Here is an 18,426-nt window from a genome sequence, read left to right as displayed (position 1 = left end):
GCAGACAAGTCACTCGCTGGTACTCTAATGGCACAACTCACAACCATGAAGTATAATGGGTCGAAGAGTATGCATGAGCACATTATAGAGATGAGTGATATTGCAGCAAGGCTAAAGACCTTAGGGATGGCGGTGGATGATTCCTTCTTAGTGCAGTTCATTCTGAACTCACTACCTCCTGAATATGGGCCATTTCAAATCAATTACAACACTATTAAGGATAAGTGGAATGTTAATGAATTGGCCAGTAAGCTAGTTCAGGAGGAAACGAGATTAGAGAATCAAGGGATTCATTCTATCAACATTATGGGTCAAGGAGCTGGTAAAGGACTTAAACCAAAAGCCAACAAGTTTAAGAAGAAAAAGAAAGGATCTCCAAATGCTTCTCAAACTACAAAAAGGGAACAAATGGCAGATAAGTGTCGCTTCTGTAAGAAAGTAGGACACTATCAAAAAGATTGCCTGAAAAATAAAGCTAGATTTGAAAAGAAAGGTAATCTTTATACTTATGTATATTTCAAATCAAACTTATTTGAAGTTCCTAATAATACTTGGTGGCTTGATTTTGATGCTACTATTTATGTCTCCAATGTGATGAAAGAATTCCTTATGGTCCAAACCGAAAACCCAACTAAGACTTCCTATTTATGGGGAACCATATGAAGGCCCCAATTGAAGGCATAGAGACTTACCGTTTGGTCTAAGACAATGGCTATCAACTAGACTTATTAAAAACCTTCTATGTGCTTTCAATTTTTAGGAATGTCATTGTATCTTAAAACTTGATGAATTTAGGATCAATGTTAAGTTTGAGCATGGATGTTTCAGTTTATTTAATAATAATGATAATTCCATTATTGTTTTTGGAATTTTTACTGATGATCTATATATACTGAAACTTGATGATAATTTTGTTGAATCTTTGCCTGTCACTTATAGCAATATTGGAATTAAGCATAGTAGACTGAATGAGAATTCTGTTTTCTTATGGCATAAGCATTTGGGTCACATATCCAAAGAAAGATTAGAAAAGGTCAATAAAGAATGAGATTCTACTGAGTTTAGATATTATTGATCTTGATGTGTGTAGATTGCATTAAGAGAAAGTAAACTAAACACAATAAGAAAGAAGTCACAAGAAGCAGTAAGCTTCTTGAAATTATACACATTGATATATGTAGGCCATTTGATACTCTATCTTTTGGTGAAGAAAAGTACTTTATTACCTTTATTAATGAATTTTCACATTATGAACATATTTATTTGCTTAATGAAAAATCTCAATCAATAAATGCACTTGAAGTATACATAAATGAGGTTGAGAGGCAATTAGGTAGAAAAGTGAAAATATTAAGGTTAGATAGAGGTGGTAAATACTATGGAAAATACACTGAAATGGAATAATGTCCTGGTCCATTTGCAAAGTTCTTAGAAAGTCATAGCATATGTACACAGTATACTATGTCAGGTACTCCTTAACAAAATGGGGTGGCGGAAAGGCGAAATCAAACTTAATGGATATGGTTAGGAGTATGATGAGTAACTCTTCTTTACCTATATCTTTGTGATTGTATGCACTTAAAACCGCTGTATACTTGTTAAATAGGATTCTTAGTAAGGCAGTCTCAAAAATACCTTATGAATTATAGACTGGAAGGAAACCTAGTTTAAGGCACCTTCATGTTTGGGGTTATCGAGCGAAAGCAAGAATTTATAATCCACATAAAAAGAAATTAGATTCTTGAACGATAAGTGGATACTTTATTAGTTATCCAGAGAAATCTAAAGGATATAGGTTTTATGTTCCAAACCATAGTCCAAGAATTGTGGAAACTTGTAATGTAAGATTCCTTGAAAATGGTGAAGTTAGTGGGAGTGTTGAGAGACAGGATGTGGATATACAAGAAAATGAAATTGATTTTCATGTGCCTATTAAAGTTCCAATATCCGCTCTAACTCTACATGTTGTTCCAGCAGTTGTTGAAGGACCTAACAATGCTACACAACATAATGATGAAACACATTCTGAAGAAGCTAACCCACAAAGAGCTAATGAAGGTGCACCATAAGAAATACTGTTAAGAAGATCTCAAAGAGAAAGGAGATCGGCAATTGCTGATGATTACGTGGTTTACTTGCAAGAGTCATATTTTGATATAGGAATTAATAAAGATCCAGTTTTCTTTTCACAGGCTATAGAAAGTAATGAGTCTGATAAGTGGTTAGATGAAATGAAAGATGAGTTAAAATCTATGGAACAAAACAAAGTGTGGGATCTCATCAAATTGCCTAAAGGATCTAAACGAGTTGGGTCTAAATGTGTCTTTAAGACCAAGAGCGACTCGAATGGCAAAATCAAACGATATAAAGTAAGACTTGTTGCCAAGGGTTATACTCAAAAGGATGGTGTTGACTATAAAGAAACATTTTCACTAGTCTCAAAGAAAGACCCATTAAGAATTATCATGACATTGTTGGCTCATTATGACTTAGAGTTGCACCAAATAGATGTGAAAACAGCCTTTCTAAATGAAGAACTTGAAGAAGAAGTTTATATGGACTAACCTAAAGGTTTCTCAGTTGAAGGAAAAGGCCATGTGATGTGTAAACTTAAGAAATCAATATACATACTTAAGTAAGCTTCTCACTAGTGGTATATTAAGTTTAATAATACCATAAAGTCTTTTGATTTAAAGAAGAATTCATTAATTGATGTATATATATCTTAAGATCAGTGGGAGTATGTTTATTTCTTAATTCTGTATGTTGATGATATATTGTTTGCTGCAAATGATTTGGGCATATTACGTGAGACTAAAGATTTTCTCTCAATGAATTTTGAAATGAAAGATATGGGAAAGGCATCTTTTGTGATTAGGATAGAAATATTCTGCAATAGATCACAAGTACTGTTGGGATTGTTTTAGAAAACCTATATTGATAGAATTCTAGAGAGATTTAATATGCATAAATGTTTAGCAGGAATTGTTCCCATACAAAAAGGGGACAAATTCAGTCTCAATCAATGTCCAAAGAATGATATGGAACATAAAGAAATGGAATTAATTCCTTATGCTTCAATTGTGGAAAATTTGATGTATGCTTAAACCTGTACAATTCTTTATAGTGGAATTGATAACTAGAAAGCTGCAAAGAAAGTTTTATGATACCTGTAATGAACTAAAAATTTCATTCTCCCTTGCAGGATATCTAATCATTTATAAGTGATTGGATATTCAAATTCAGATTTAACTGGATGTGTTGACAATAAAAGTTTATTTCAGCTACTTGTTCTTATTAGTTGAAGGAACAGTATTATGAAAAAATGCTAAAAAATAGTCTGTCATTTTTTCATCCATTATAAAAGCAAAATTTATGACATGTTTTCAAGTTATAATTCATGCATTAAGGATGCGGAACTTTATCTCAGGACTTGGGGTAGTCGACACCATTAGCAAGCTGCTGAGAATGTATTGTGATAATTCAGTAGCAGTATTTTCTTCAAGAACGACAAATATTCAAAGGGTGCCAAACATATGGAATTAAAGTATTTTGCCGTTAAGGAGGAAGTTCAGAAACGAAGAGTGTCTATTGAGCACATTAATATTGATCTCATGATTGCAGATCCATTGACTAAAGGCTTACAACCTAAGACATTTAAAGAACATGTGCTTAGAATGGGTCTTGGTTGTATTAATTAATGATGTATTAGCTTTGACACTCTGAGCTCATTGATGTGTTTCTGATATATATTAAAGTATTTCCTATTTCTCATGATTGTGTACACATAATATTTTGAGTGAATGATAATAGAAAAAGTCTTTTGAGACATTATTGTGGACCATGATATGATAAACATATATCCATTATGTACCTACTATGGTAAAGTTGCTAGTATTGTCGTATATGGAAGGAAGTATGTGATTAAATAATGTACAATCGCCATAACCCATAGTTAGTAATTTGTTATAGGAAGGTAATTATGAAGTACATTATGGAAATGATTTGTTTATTTTATGCGCACCTAATGTTTATGTTATTAAAGTTTATATCACTTAATTATTGTGCCAAATGGGAGAATGTAAGATTTTGTCTAGTAATTAATATTATATATGGGTCAAAATTAATTCCTTTAATGTGGCCCAATATTAATTGATATTTATTTTAATTAATACAAATCTTAATTATACAATGATTACTCTAATTAAAGTACATCATAATTCTAATTATATAAGGATATTTAATGGACGTATCAGATTAAGACTTGGATATATATATATATGATGTTAACCAACCGCAAGTGCACGGGTCGTACAAGTAATATAGAAAAGATATCGTTCCCACGAGGAGTTATGTTAATGATCGAATTTTTGATATAAAAATTGACTATAATTTGAACTATTTTTGAAATTAAAGCAATAAATTGATAGATATTGAAGTATGAAATCTATATATGCAAAATTAATAATCTATTCAACAATGTAATGATTCAACTAAAATTGTGACAAATTAAAATAAGCAAATTGAAATATGGCAAGATTTAAAATGACAAGCAATTAAATTCAATTAGAAATTAAAAATGATAAAAGGGGCGATTCCGGAGTTTGGGAGTTCATATTCAAGCTATTTTGGGATTTTTAAATTGGTTATCCAATCTTATGGAATTTACGGGTTTTAAGGAGATTAATTCTTAAATTCTTTGAATACTCTTTCGAATGGGACAAAGAGTGCCTTAATCAATCTAATCCTACTTTCATGGAGTTAAAATTAATCAAGACCCATTAAGTTCCTTAATTAATCTGTAAATTCTCTTAATCCTTAGTCTATTTCTAGATCTAAGTTAATTAAGTTCAATTTCTTTTTATTTATCACAAGGTTTTCTCATTTCAGTGCTTCAACCATGGATTAAGAACAATACTTAATGGGATCCTACACTAAGCATGTCATGGAGCACACAAGAAATTAATAAAACTTCATTAAAATCACAAAATATGGATTACCCAATCAAAATCTACAAAATATCTCAAATATTACATCCCAACTCCAAAATCTAATGAAAACTACTCACTATCCATAATATTTACAAGAAATTCTGAGTTAACATGGAAATAAATCTTAAATCTAAGCTAAGAACTAAGAAACCCAATACAAGAAAGGTAGGAAATAGGGAAGAAAGGAAAAAACTCCAAATTTGGTCTAGAAATAGAGAGTTGACATTTTTGCTCTGTTTTCTGACTCTTCCCCTGCTGTTGCTCTTTTTGTCTCCTCCTCCTCTTTCTAAAATGAGATAAAGACATATTTATATCTTTCTGAAAAGTAGCCCTAAAATGGTGTGTTCGAGGTGAAGTTTACATGAGGGAATCTTCTGCCAGCTCATTATGAAAAGTTGCACAAGTTGTTCAAGTTTCTTATGCAGATTCCATACAAAATTAGTGGTTTTAGGTGCTTCCCGTGATGTTGCATAAGCTATGCAGGTTGATTATGCAGTTTCTTCAAGTTTTAGAGACTCTATGAAACTGCATAAGTTATGCAGTCCCTTATGTAGTTTTCGGCAGGTTTTTGGGCCCTCTATGTGAAGCTGCATAAGTAAGGAATAAGTTTACTTATGCAGATTTCGGCAAAAAAGAAAAAATTACTTCTTCTCCCTGTGCAGAACTGCACAACTTATGCGGCAAGTTATACACAATTTGGTCACTGCATACTACAACTTTCAAACTTGTTTTTGATATCTTTGGCTGTAGAAATCACTCCTTATTGGCAAAATTTCTTTTTTAGTCCCTCAAAAACACCATTTTTCCTACAAAACAAAGTAAAATTATAAATTAATCCAAAAATTGACAATCATGAAAAACTATCTAAATAACTAATAAAATTAGCTAAAAGTGACTAACAAATAAATAAAATGGCCATGAAATTAAACCTAAATGACTATGCAAAATGCATGTATCAAATACCCCCAAACTCAAATCTTCGCTTGTCCTCAAGCAAACTTTAAAATATTATGCAAATTTTTTTAGGGGTGCTTTGTCCAAAGGGTTATGAAAATCACCTATTAAAGTAACTTAATATATCTTTAGTCATACCAACAATCCATATACCCATCCTTCAAGATGCAAAGAATCTAATGCTTATCCAAGCTTTCACCGCTTAGCCATCAAGTCAATTATCATCCAAAATTCCCAAACCAACCAATCAAAAGAGAAAGTCATGCTCAAAAGGAATTCTAGAACAATCAATAGCCAAAGTGTCTCTATATAGAATGATGGAATTTAATGAGTGAATGAATAAATTTCCAATCCCATAGGCAAACTCCCTACTCCTATCTCCACTAATGTAGCAAGTACTATAAAGAGATCAAAGATCTTTTAGGGATGTAATGGGGTTATGGGGTTCGAAATGAGGTTAAGAAGGAAAAAGATAAAAGGGATTCAAAGCATGAGAATATTTTCAATCTTGAAAACATAAAGTACACTTCTTTTTTATATATATATATAAAGAGGAGAGAGATATACAATGAGAATTTTTTTCAAGTGCTAGCATATTTTACAAAATACATAAAATGGAGGGACACCTTGATACTTTAAACTTGTATCTTATATTTTCACTTGATGATTGTCCCTAAGAATGCCACCCCCAGACTCATTTCCTTTAATTATTTTGGGTGGATTTCTTTCAATTTGAATGACAATAGTGAAAAGCACATATACCAGCACTTTTACAAGATGACAAACATTTCTTCTCCCTTTCATTATATCTTTTATTATTATTATTATTATTATTATTATTATTATTATTATTATTATTATTATTATTATTATTATTATTATTATAGTGTACCTAATATTATAAATAATTATTCTCATGAAAAGGGTTGGAGTGTTTGGTTCATTGGCTAGGTGGCAATAAGGGTTTCAAGAAAAATTTGGAATATGAAGGCTCAAAGGGGTTTACAAGAGTTAGTTTTAATTGGGAAAAAGGCCAAAGATTTAAAATGAAAAGGTTTAAATCAAAGAATGGCTAATCATCTCCCTTTTCAAGTACAAGCTGGTATTTCGCCTCGAAAGGTTTAGAAAATTTGTTCTAGGATTGGTGAGACATCACTTGACTACCTTTTATCCCATAACTCCCTCTAAACACTCCAATCTCTAAAGGACTAGTTAGGTGGCTTTTTGGCTAAGAAGATATAGGCAAGGGATACACACCTCAAAACTTTGCACCTCTTAGGAAACTTTCAATCCACAAACCCAACTTAAGGTAAGTCAAATCACTCTCATAGATAACTTCTCATTACTCAAGGGATTTGGCAAAAGATTTTATTTCATGATGCATGATTCCTAAAAATGAGCAATGTATTAACTAAATGGAAGAAATCTATTTGTGTGCAATGTGTATAATTTCTAAGTGATGTATAATGTGTATGTGAATGTGTTATGTATATGTATGTATGGATGTGTATGTAAAATATTTACAATATATATATAAATGGAATGGGATGAGATGTTCCTATACTCAAAATGTGAAAAATGTAGCAAAAATCAAAATGCACACCCCCAAACTCAAAATTGGACATTGTCCTCAATGTCTAAGGCAGTGCAGCATGAAAACTCAAAGCAAAGAGGAATAACCAGGAATAGTTAAATTTAAAAGCAAAAAGAAAGAGTTACCTAGTATAGAGCAGTGTTTTATCATCTAAAATGTGAATTTAAAAGATGATGGTGATATATAAGAAAGCTGCACAAGTTATGCAGAATAAATGTTTTGCAGAACAGGTGCATAAGGAGAGTGCATAAGTTGTACAGTATGGCATGAGTTGCATAAGAGACTGCACAGGCTATGCAGAACATTTGCATAAGTAGTTTCACAGCCTGAGCAGTATATTGAAAAGCTGCAGCATAATGATATATTAAGGAAAAACTTGAAAACACCAGCAGAGGTATGTAAATATATACAATGTATTGATAAGTATGCATATCAAGGAAAAACTTGAAAACACCAGCAGATGTATGTAAATATATACAATGTATTGACAAGTATGCATAAAGGGGCAGCAAAGGCAATGAGAAGCAATGAAAAACCAATGGAATAGCCATCCAATTGTATTTCAAGAAAACAGAATTCAAGACAGACTAAAATTGTTCCAGCACATCTAAAAAAAAGAAAAGTTCCTAGGGGTTGAACAAGAGCAAGATAAAAAACTAATCTATTTCTATGGTCTTGCCCTTGTCGAAAGGTGCAGCTAGAGGACTGGATGGAGCTGGCTGCTACTGAAGGGGTGGTTCTGGAGGTGGAGGTGGCATACCCAGAAAAGCCATGAGCTGCTTCATCATTTCTTTCAATTCTTTCTGCTTGTCTATGGTCCCTATAATAAGATCAAAGAGTTGATCATGACGATCCTTAAGGGTATCAAACCCAGATTCAAGCTTCCTATCCACAAAATATACATCATCACTAAGCCTCTCAAGATAAGTGAATAAGGCTTTAGTGTTGAAGGGAGGAGGTGCTGCGGAGGAAGAGGGTCCAACTGCAGATGGTGTTGGCTATGCGGTCTACTGGGTATCCTGTGCATTGAGTAGGTGGTGCGAGTTCGTGAGAAGGTCGTTGATCTTGGTGCAGTGTGCCTCTGGTTGTGCAGATGGTTACGTATGCACTCTGGTTGTGCAGTGTCAGATGGTGGCAAACTGAATCCAGTCTTGTATAAGTGAGTAGCATCAAAATATAGAGTGTCTGAAAGTGCTGGTAGAGGATGCTCTTCCAGATCAAAACCAAAATGTTTAGCTATAACAGTTATGAGCCCAACCCATGAATATATCACCTACAAATTTGGTAGCAATGTACAACACATATTCACAGAAGAAGTAACCAGGAGATATTTTGATTTTGTGAAAAGCACACCATAGCATGAACAACTCAGATTTTCCAACAACACCAGAACTAGTTCCTCAGCCCAAGATAGTGCTAGTAATAAGCCTATGGATAAATCTAAGTGCTGGGTTTATTATTTGGGAGGTCTTGGATATACCAACATAAAAACCCTGAGATTGGTTTGTAATTTTTCTCCAGAATTGAACAGTATTCCAAACACCTTTATTTGCTACCTCTATGCCTGTATATGGAACCCTAAACAATCCATCAATAGCAAACCCAAAGATACTGTGAAATTGGTCTAATGATAGCTCTCTATTTTGCCCCAAGCACCTAAATTTCATAGTTGGCTTGTAATCTATCTCATGCAATTTCAAAGTAGCAGAAAATGAGGAAATAAATTCCAAAACTAGGGCTGGATAAACTAATTCTTGTTTATGCACAAATTCCATCCAACCTAGACCATCAAGGTAGGCAACAACATTATCAAATAAACCAACAGATTGGAGGGCATCTGCAGAAATGTACCTAGTGGGTTGCACTTTTCTGTCCTTTAGCCTCTTAAAAGTTGCCTTATGGGTTGGATCAAGAAGAGGCCAAGGTAATTTGGATACCTGTGTTGCCGCTGCTGAAGGTTGCTTCTTGCTAGAGGAGGGAGATTTGGCTTGTGGGGTAGAGGTAGAAGCACTGACCCATTGTCGTGTGGAAGCCGAAGTTCTGGGGTTTTTGGGTGTAGGCTCAGAAAGTGGAGTAGCAGGAGGGTCCTTGCATTTTGTGGGAGGTGGTGCAGATGCCATGGGTCGGGTTGATTTAGACCGGATTCTCCTTTTATAGGTGGATGTAGGAGGAGGTGGAGGGGTTTGTTGTGGAGGAGAATCAGGATTAAGGGCTTGCATTACAAGGGGTGTGACTTGGAGAGGAGAGCCTTGAGGGGAAGGGGGAGGCATTTCCATGGTGGTGGTCAATGATGGTAGGAATGGAGGAGGGAAGAAGAAAATAAAAGAGATAGAGGGGAAGTTAGGGTATTGGTCGGCGAAAAGGTAGGGGGTGAGGGATTGATGCCGAGAAAAATGAGAAGGAGGGTGGTTGTGAACAGTAATGACGGGAAGTGGGAGGTGGGAGAGTGGAGTGTGCTGAAAATTTTGATTTGCACAGGACATGTGAATTTTTGCATAAGGGGAAAATGGGTGTGCATAACTTATGCAGGTGCTTATGCAAGTTTCAGCAGAAATGGGGATTATGAAAAGTTAGTTGTGCAAAAGTGCATAACTTATGCACATACTTATGCAAGTTTCGGCAGAAAAGAAATCCCAGTAAATTTAGTTATGCAATAGTGCATAAGCTATGTACTTGGTTATGCAGAATTCGACAGAAATGAAAATTTCAGGATTTGAAGTTATGCAAGTGTGCATAAGTTATGCACACCCTTATGCAAATTTCGGCAAGAAACGAAAATGGCAAAAATTATGGCGGTGCAAAATTGCATAAGTTGTGCATGCCCTTATACAGATTTCGGCAAAAAATGAAATGGTAAAAATTTGGTTATGCAGGATTGCATAAGTTATGCATGCCCTTATGCAGGTTTCGGCAGGAATGGAAATTAAGGCAAAGTGAGACCCGAAAGCTGCATAAGTTATGCAGTTACTTATGCACATTTCAACAAGATTCAGATTACAATAAAAAATGTTTTGCAAGTTTGAAAAATACATGAGAATGAAGAAATGTAACCCTGTGAAGCATAAACCATGAGAAATTATCATAAAAAACACATCAATATATGCAGAATCCATCACAATTGCACCATACAAGCTTGTAGAAGTAAGTTCTGCATAAGAGACATTTGTGAATTATGTCATTTCAACTCAAATCCTACAAATTAACATTCTAGCACATTAAAGCTCAATAAAATATCTACACAAAGTTGCACTTATCCACAAAAGAAAATAGGCTCCCCAAGTTATGCCAATAAAATGCAGCGTATGCACATTGAATCACACAACCCAATTAAGTTCAAAACCACTAAAATGACCCACTTACCATCATATCAACATGATAAGCACAGATATATAAAAGATACACACCCAACCTCAACAAAGAAGCAAATAACATATGCAGCTGACCCTTTTTGCTAAAAAATTTTTTTCTGCATAAGCCAGGAAGGGGTCCTACACAGGAAGCAATAAAAATAAACCAATCTTGGGAGAGTTAATGGATAAAATATCATATTAAGAGTACAAAAGACAAAATTCAACAATGTCAAAAATTGAATTTGGGGAGATTTAAGACAAGAACAAAAGTAATGCAAACAAAAGTAAATCAACAAAAGCAAAATAAAAGAACTTGGGGTGCCTCCCAAGAGCACTAATTTATAGTCTTTAGCTGGACTCTTTATGCATTTCACTAAAAAGGAGGTGTGGGGTCAGAAAGCTTGTAACAGCTTACTCCCTTTATTGGGTCTCCAGTTATGTAATGCTTCAATCTATGCCCATTGACCTTAAAATTCCTAGATTTTTCACTCCAAATTTCAATTGCTCCATAAGGGAAAACTTTAGAAACTCTATATGGACTAGTCCACCTTGATTTAAGTTTTCCTGGGAACAATTTCAATCTTGAGTTGAACAACAAAACTGAATCACCTTCTTTAAATTCCTTTTTCCTGAGATGCTTATCATGCCAAATTTTAGTTCTTTCTTTATAAATATGGGCATTTTCATAGGCATCCATCCTCAATTCTTCAAGCTCATTAAGTTGCAATAGCCTCTTCTCACCAGCTTGCTTGAGATCAAAATTCAATGTTTGAATGGCTTAATATGCTCTATGCTCTAGCTCCACAGGTAAATGACAAGATTTACCATACACCAACCTAAAGGGAGTGGTTCCTATAGGGGTTTTGTAAGCAGTCCTATATGCCTATAAAGCATCATCTAGTTTGATAGACCAATCTTTCCGAGAATTGCTCACTATTTTCTCCAAGATATATTTGAGTTCCCTATTAGAAATTTCAACTTGTCCTGAAGTTTGAGGATGGTATGGGGTAGCTATTTTGTGCACTACACCATACTTCCTCATTAAGCTCTCAAATTGCTTATTACAAAAATGTGAACCCTCATCACTAATTATTGCCCTTGGAGCTCCAAATCTACTCAAGACAAATTTTTTCAAGAATTTCACTACCACCTTAGCATCATTAGTTGGAGTTGCAATAGCTTTTACCCACTTTGACAAATAGTAGACTCCAACTAGAATGTATTTATTATCATATGAAGGAGGAAATGGGCCCATAAAATCTATTCCCCATACATCGAATAATTCCACCTTAAGAATATCATTTAGGGGCATTTCATCTCTTTTTGACAAATTCCACTCCTTTGACATTTATCACATTCTAACACAAATTTCCTCACATCCTTGAAAAGGTTTGGCCAAAAGAAACCAGCCTGAAGAATTTTACTAGCTGTTTTAGAGATTCTAAAGTGTCCTCCATAATCAAAAGCATGGCAATAATGCATAACACTCTATCTCCTCATCAGGAATACATCTTCTTATTAAACCATCACAACATCTCCTAAAGAGTAAAGGATCATCCCATCTATAAAATTTTACCTCATGCAAAAACTTTTTCTTTTGTTGCCATGTCATTCCTATAAGTAAAACTCCACAAGATAGATAATTCACCAAGTCTGCATACCAAGGTAGTTTAGCAATAAGAGAGAAAAGTTGTTCATCAAAGAAAAACTCATCAATAGGGACTGCATCCATTCCTTCATCATCTAATTTCAATCTATGAAGATTATCCGCAACTACATTTTCAGCTCCCTTCATATCTCTAATTTCCAAATCAAACTCTTGTAGCATCAAAATCCACCTAATGAGCCTAGGTTTAGCCTCCTTTTTACGGAGTAAATACCTAATAGAAGCATGATCTGAAAATACAACCACCTTTGAGTCAATAATGTAAGGTCTGAACTTTTCCAATGCAAAGACAATTGCTAAGAATTCCTTTTCAGTTGTTGCATAATTTATTTGAGCCTCATCCAGTGTTCTACTAGCATAATAAATAGCATAAGCCCTTTTGTCTTTTCTTTGACCAAGAACAACTTCAATTGCATAATTGCTAGCATCACACATAATTTTAAAAGGTAGACTCCAATCAGGCAGTTGCATGATTGGTGCAGTAATAAGAGCTTGCTTCAACCTACAAAAGGCATCCAAATACTCTTAGTCAAATACAAATGGTGTGTCATGACTTAACAAATTAGACAAAGGTTTAGCTATTTTAGAAAAATCCTTGATAAAGCGTCTGTAGAATCCTACATGCCCAAAAAAACTTTGAATTTCTTTGACATTGGTAGGAGGGGCCATCTTCTCTATCACTTCAACCTTGGCTTTATCAACCTCTATTCCTCTGTTAGACACCAAATGTCCAAGCACTATCCCTTCCTGAACCATGAAATGACACTTTTCCTAGTTTAACACAAGGTCAGTATCTGCACATCGTTGCAAAACTTTAGAAAGGTTAGCCAAGCATATGTCAAATGAAGATCCATAAACAGAAAAGTCATCCATAAAAACCTCCATTATATCTTCAATGAAATCTGAGAAGATCGCCATCATGCACCTTTGAAAAGTGGCTGGTGCATTACACAACCCAAATGGCATCCTCCTATAGGCAAAGGTTCCATATGGACAAGTAAAAGTGGTTTTCTCTTGATCATTTGGATGGATAGGGAATTGGAAGAATCCCGAATACCCATATAAATAGCAAAAATAAGAATGCCTAGCTAGTCTTTCTAACATTTGATCAATGAAGGGAAGTGGAAAATGATCTTTTTTAGTGGCAATATTTAATTTTTTGTAATCTATGCACATTCGCCAACTAGTCACTGTTCTGGTGGAAATTAATTCGTTATTTTCATTTTTTACCACTATCAATTCACCTTTTTTAGGGACAACATGTACTGGACTCACCCAAGTACTGTCTGAGATAGGATATATGATCCCTGCATCAAGCAACTTCAAAATTTCCTTTTTAACAACTTCTTTCGTATTTGGGTTCAACCTCCTCTGATGTTCAATAAATGGCTTACAATTTTCTTCCAAAATAATTCTGTGTATGCAAAAGTGTGGACTTATTCCCTTAATGTCATCTATGGTATATCCTAAAACTTTCCTAAATTGCCTCAACACTCTTAACAGCTTATCAACCTCTAAAGTGCTCAAGTTTGCATTTACAATTACTGGATAAGTGTTATTGGGGCCAATAAATTCATACCTGAGCTGAGAAGGAAGTTGCTTAAGTTCTACCTTAGGTGCATCTTCTTCCTTGAATGATGGTTGCTTAGACTCAACTTTTTCCTTTTGTGTGAGTTGAAAAACTGGAGCAGAAATAAATGGTGGACTATCCTCTAAATGTTGAGCATATGGAGCCACATTAGGGTTGTCATTGTCTATGCTTTTTTCATGAACCAAGCAATTTTCAAGTGGATCTTATGGATATCTCTTTCTGAAGTGTTCTTCAACCAGCTCATCAATGATATCAATTCTCAAACAAGTATCAGCTTCAGAATGATGCTTCTTCATGGTGTTATTAATATTGAAAACCAATTGATCTTCACCAACTCTAAGAGTTAATTTTTCTCCCTTAACATCAATTAATGCTCCTGCTGTAGCTAGAAAGGGCCTTCCCAAGATAATTGGGATATTGGAATCCTCTTCCATGTCCAAGATGACAAAGTCAATAGGTATATAGAACTTCCCAACCTTCAGAGGCACATTCTCCAAAATCCCTTCAGGATACTTAATTGATCTGTCAGCTAACTGAAGAGAAATGTGGGTTGGCTTAAGATCTCCCATATTGAGCTTCTCATAAATGGAGAGGGGCATAAGGCTAACACTAGCCCCTAGATCACATAAAGCTTTTGTAGAACACGACTCTCCAATATGACATGGAATTGAAAAACTTCCAGGGTCTTTAAGCTTAGGAGGAAGTTTCTTCTGGAGTATGGCACTACATTCTTCTGTCAAAGCTATAGTTTCATGGTCTTCAAGTTTCCTCTTGTTTGAGAGAATTTTTTTTAAGAATTTTGCATAAGAGGGCATTTGTGAAAGAGAATCAATGAAAGGCACATTTATGTTTAGCCTCTTCAAGACCTCTAAGAACTTCCCAAATTGCTTATCAAGCTTAGCTTTTTGAAATCTTTGTGGAAAGGGAAGTTGTAGTTTGTAAGGCTCTGGAGGTATATACTTCTCTTCCTTCTCTTTAATTTTCTCTTTACCTTTTTCTGCACTTTCTTTCTCACTTTCTTGTTTTTCACTCTCATCAATTTCTTTCTCATTTTCTCTCTTCTCACTTTTTTCACTTTCTCATTGTTTACAACCTTCCCACTTCTTAAAGTAATAGCTTGACACTGCTCTCTTAGGTTTTTCGGTTGACTTGGAAGTTTTCCAAAAGACTTGGTACCTGAGGAAGATGCTTATTGTGTAATCTGATTTTCCAACATTCTGTTATGTGTTTGCATCTGTTCTAGCCTTGCTTTCATCTCTCTCATCTCTTCATCATGCTTAGTTTGGTTGGCAAGAATCTGTTGTAACAAAGCTTTTGTGGTGGAACTTTGCTCTTGCTGTTTTGGTGGAGGATTCATGTTTCTCTGCTGACAATTAGACAATGGTTGCCTATTTTGCTGATATGGAATTCCTTGTTGCTGTTGTGATTGAAGATTTTGATTTGGGACTTGATTTTGCTGATTTCCCCATGAAAAGTTGGGATGATTCCTTCAAGCTGGATTATAAGTTTGAGAGTAAGGATTCCTCATTTGTTTGTTTCCATAATTACCAACATATGCAGCTTGCTCTCCATAGTCTACTCCACAGTTGGTAGTTTCTTCTGCATAAGCAACTTGTTGTGAATTTCCAGATGATGATGATGAACTAACCAACATACTTAAATCTTCCATCTTTTTAGCCAAAACATTTGTAAGTGAATCAAACTTTGCATTAATCATGTTGAATAGATCGAGGTCATACATTCCAGCAGCTTGTCTCTTTTGAATTGGAGCTAGTCCTCTTGGACTACTCCAAAGATGAGTATTCTTTGCAATTTTCTCCAATAGCTCATAAGCTTCATCTTCATGCTTCATAATAAATTCTCCTCTTGTTTGAGCATCAATAATCCCTCTAATAACAGGAGTAACATTGGTGTAAAAATTCTGATTTATCATCCATTTTGGAATGGTATGATGTGGACATTGTCTCTCTAATTCCTTCCATCTCATCCATGATTCATAGAGAGTTTCATCTTCTATTGGTCTGAAAGCTGTCATTTGATTCCTCAATTCTTGAGTTTTTCCAGGTGGAAAATATTGTCCAAGAAATGCAATAGTGAATTGCTCCCAATTTGTAATAGAGTTGTGAGGTAAAGAATCAAGCCAATCCAATGCTCTATCCTTCAAAGAGAATGGGAATAGCTTCAATCTTGATACATCATCAGATACTCCAGGTTGTTTTTGCATATCACAAATCATAGCAAACTTCTTTAGATGTGTGTGTGGATTTTTAGAAGGATGTCCCCCAAATTGGGAATTTTAAATCATTTAAAGAACCCCAAAATCTATCTTGTAGCTATTTGCATCAATTATTGGTCTTGCTATACTCTCTCTCAAGTCATCAAAACGAGGAAATGCATGATCCATCATACTTCCCCTAGGCACATTAGCATTTACAACTTCTTCACCATGAGCTACATTTTCATTGATTCGATCATTTCCAGCATTACCACCACCAATTTTAATTCTTTTATCAGCTATTTCTGCTTCAATTTTAGTTGCTCTCAAGGCTTCTTTCCTTTTTCTGGTTTCTTTCTTGTTGGCTCTACAAAACTTCTCAATTTCAGGATTACATAATAAGGATGTGTCACTTGTGCTTCTAGCTCTTCTCATAAAAGATTAAGAGTACCTAAAAAAGAACAAACACAAAATGAAAACATAACAAAGATAAAACTATAAACAACTAAAATAATCAAGAATTCAATCTTAAACAAACAACTCCCTGGCAACGGCGCCAAAAACTTGATGTGGCCCAACCGCAAGTGCACGGGTCGTACAAGTAATATAGAAAAGATATCGTTCCCACGAGGAGTTGTGTTAATGATCAAATTTTTTATATAAAAATTGACTAATTTGAACTATTTTTGAAATTAAAGCAATAAATTGATAGATATTGAAGTATGAAATCTATATATGCAAAATTAATAATCTATTCAACAATGTAATGATTCAACTAAAATTGTGGCAAATTAAAATAAGCAAATTGAAATATGGTAAGATTTAAAATGGCAAGCAATTAAATTCAATTAGAAATTAAAAATGATAAAAGGGGTGATTCTGAGAGTTTGGGAGTTCATATTCAAGCTATTTTGGGATTTTTAAATTGGTTATCCAATCTTATGAAATTTACGGGTTTTAAGGAGATTAATTCTTAAATCCTTTGAATACTCTTTCAAGTGGGACAAAGAGTGCCTTAATCAATCTAATCCTACTTTCGTGGAGTTAAAATTAATCAAGACCCATTAAGTTCCTTAATTAATCTGTAAATCCTCTTAATCCTTAGTCTATTTCTAGATCTAAGTTAATTAAGTTCAATTTCTTGATTATCTATCACAAGGTTTTTTCCTTTCAGTACTTCAACCATGGATTAAGAACAATACTTAATGGGATCCTACACTAAGCATGTCATTGAGCACACAAGAAATGAATAAAACTTCATTAAAACCACAAAATATAGATTACCCAATCAAAATCCATAAAATATCTCAAATATTACATCCCAACTCCAGAATCTAATGAAAACTACTCACTATCTATAATATTTACAAGAAATTCTGAGTTAATATGGAAATAAATCTTAAATCTAAGCTAAGAACTAAGAAACCCAATACAAGAAAGGTAAGAAATAGGGAAGAAAGGAAGAAAACTCCAAATCTGGTCTAGAAATGGAGAGGTGACGTTTTTGCTCTGTTTTCTGACTCTTCCCCTGCTGTTGCTCTTTTTGTCTCCTCCTCTCCTTTCTAAAATGAGATAAGGACATATTTATATCTTTCTGAAAAGTAGCCCTAAAATGGTGTGTTTGAGGTGAAGTTTACATGAGGGAATCTTCTGCCAGCTCATTATGAAAAGTTGCACAAGTTGTGCAAGTTTCTTATGCAGATTCCATACAAAATTAGTGGTTCCAGGTGCTTCCCGTGATGTTGCATAAGCTATGCAGGTTGGTTGTGCAGTTTCTTCAAGCTTTGGAGACTCTATGAAACTGCATAAGTGGACTGCATAACTTATGCAGTCCCTTATGTAGTTTTTGGTAGGTTTTTGGGCCCTCTGTGTGAAGCTGCATAAGCAAGGAATAAGTCTGCATAAGTCATGCAGTGACTTATGCAGATTTCGGCAAGAAAGAAAAAATTACTTCTTCTCACTGTGCAGAACTGCACAACTTATGCGGCAAGTTATGCACAATTTGGCCACTGCATACTTCAACTTTCAAACTTGTTTTTGATATCTTTGGCTGTAGAAATCACTC

The 18,426-nt window shown here is 34.6% G+C and overlaps 1 protein-coding gene and 1 non-coding gene across 2 annotated transcripts; one reads left to right on the top strand and one right to left on the bottom strand.

The window, feature by feature from the left end:
* Positions 1 to 9,084: 9,084 nt before the first annotated feature.
* Positions 9,085 to 9,815, bottom strand: LOC131172000 (classical arabinogalactan protein 9-like). Its single transcript, XM_058132944.1, has 2 exons — positions 9,477 to 9,815; positions 9,085 to 9,117 (listed from the first exon to the last, which is right to left on the bottom strand). The coding sequence occupies exons 1-2, from the start codon at positions 9,813 to 9,815 to the stop codon at positions 9,085 to 9,087; spliced, it is 372 nt and encodes a 123-aa protein (XP_057988927.1).
* Positions 9,816 to 16,089: 6,274 nt separating this feature from the next.
* LOC131172279 (small nucleolar RNA R71) lies at positions 16,090 to 16,197 on the top strand. The gene has a single exon (XR_009142761.1). It is a non-coding gene; the product is annotated as a small nucleolar RNA R71 (small nucleolar RNA).
* Positions 16,198 to 18,426: the final 2,229 nt, after the last annotated feature.

This window comes from Hevea brasiliensis, chromosome 13 (genome assembly GCF_030052815.1).
Source record: "Hevea brasiliensis isolate MT/VB/25A 57/8 chromosome 13, ASM3005281v1, whole genome shotgun sequence".
NCBI lineage: Eukaryota > Viridiplantae > Streptophyta > Magnoliopsida > Malpighiales > Euphorbiaceae > Hevea > Hevea brasiliensis.
The sequence above is the reverse complement of the archived record's forward strand: the minus strand, read 5'-3'. Positions and strand labels throughout refer to the sequence as shown.

What these genes read in the sequence shown, in the direction of transcription:
- LOC131172000 (XM_058132944.1), bottom strand. Translation starts at nt 9,815, where the DNA reads ATGGAAATGCCTCCCCCTTCCCCTCAAGGCTCTCCTCTCCAAGTCACA. An exon ending in CTTCAGCAGCGGCAACACAG is followed by an intron (nt 9,118 to 9,476) that starts GTATCCAAATTA and finishes TGGATTGTTTAG; the next exon opens with GGTTCCATATACAGGCATAG.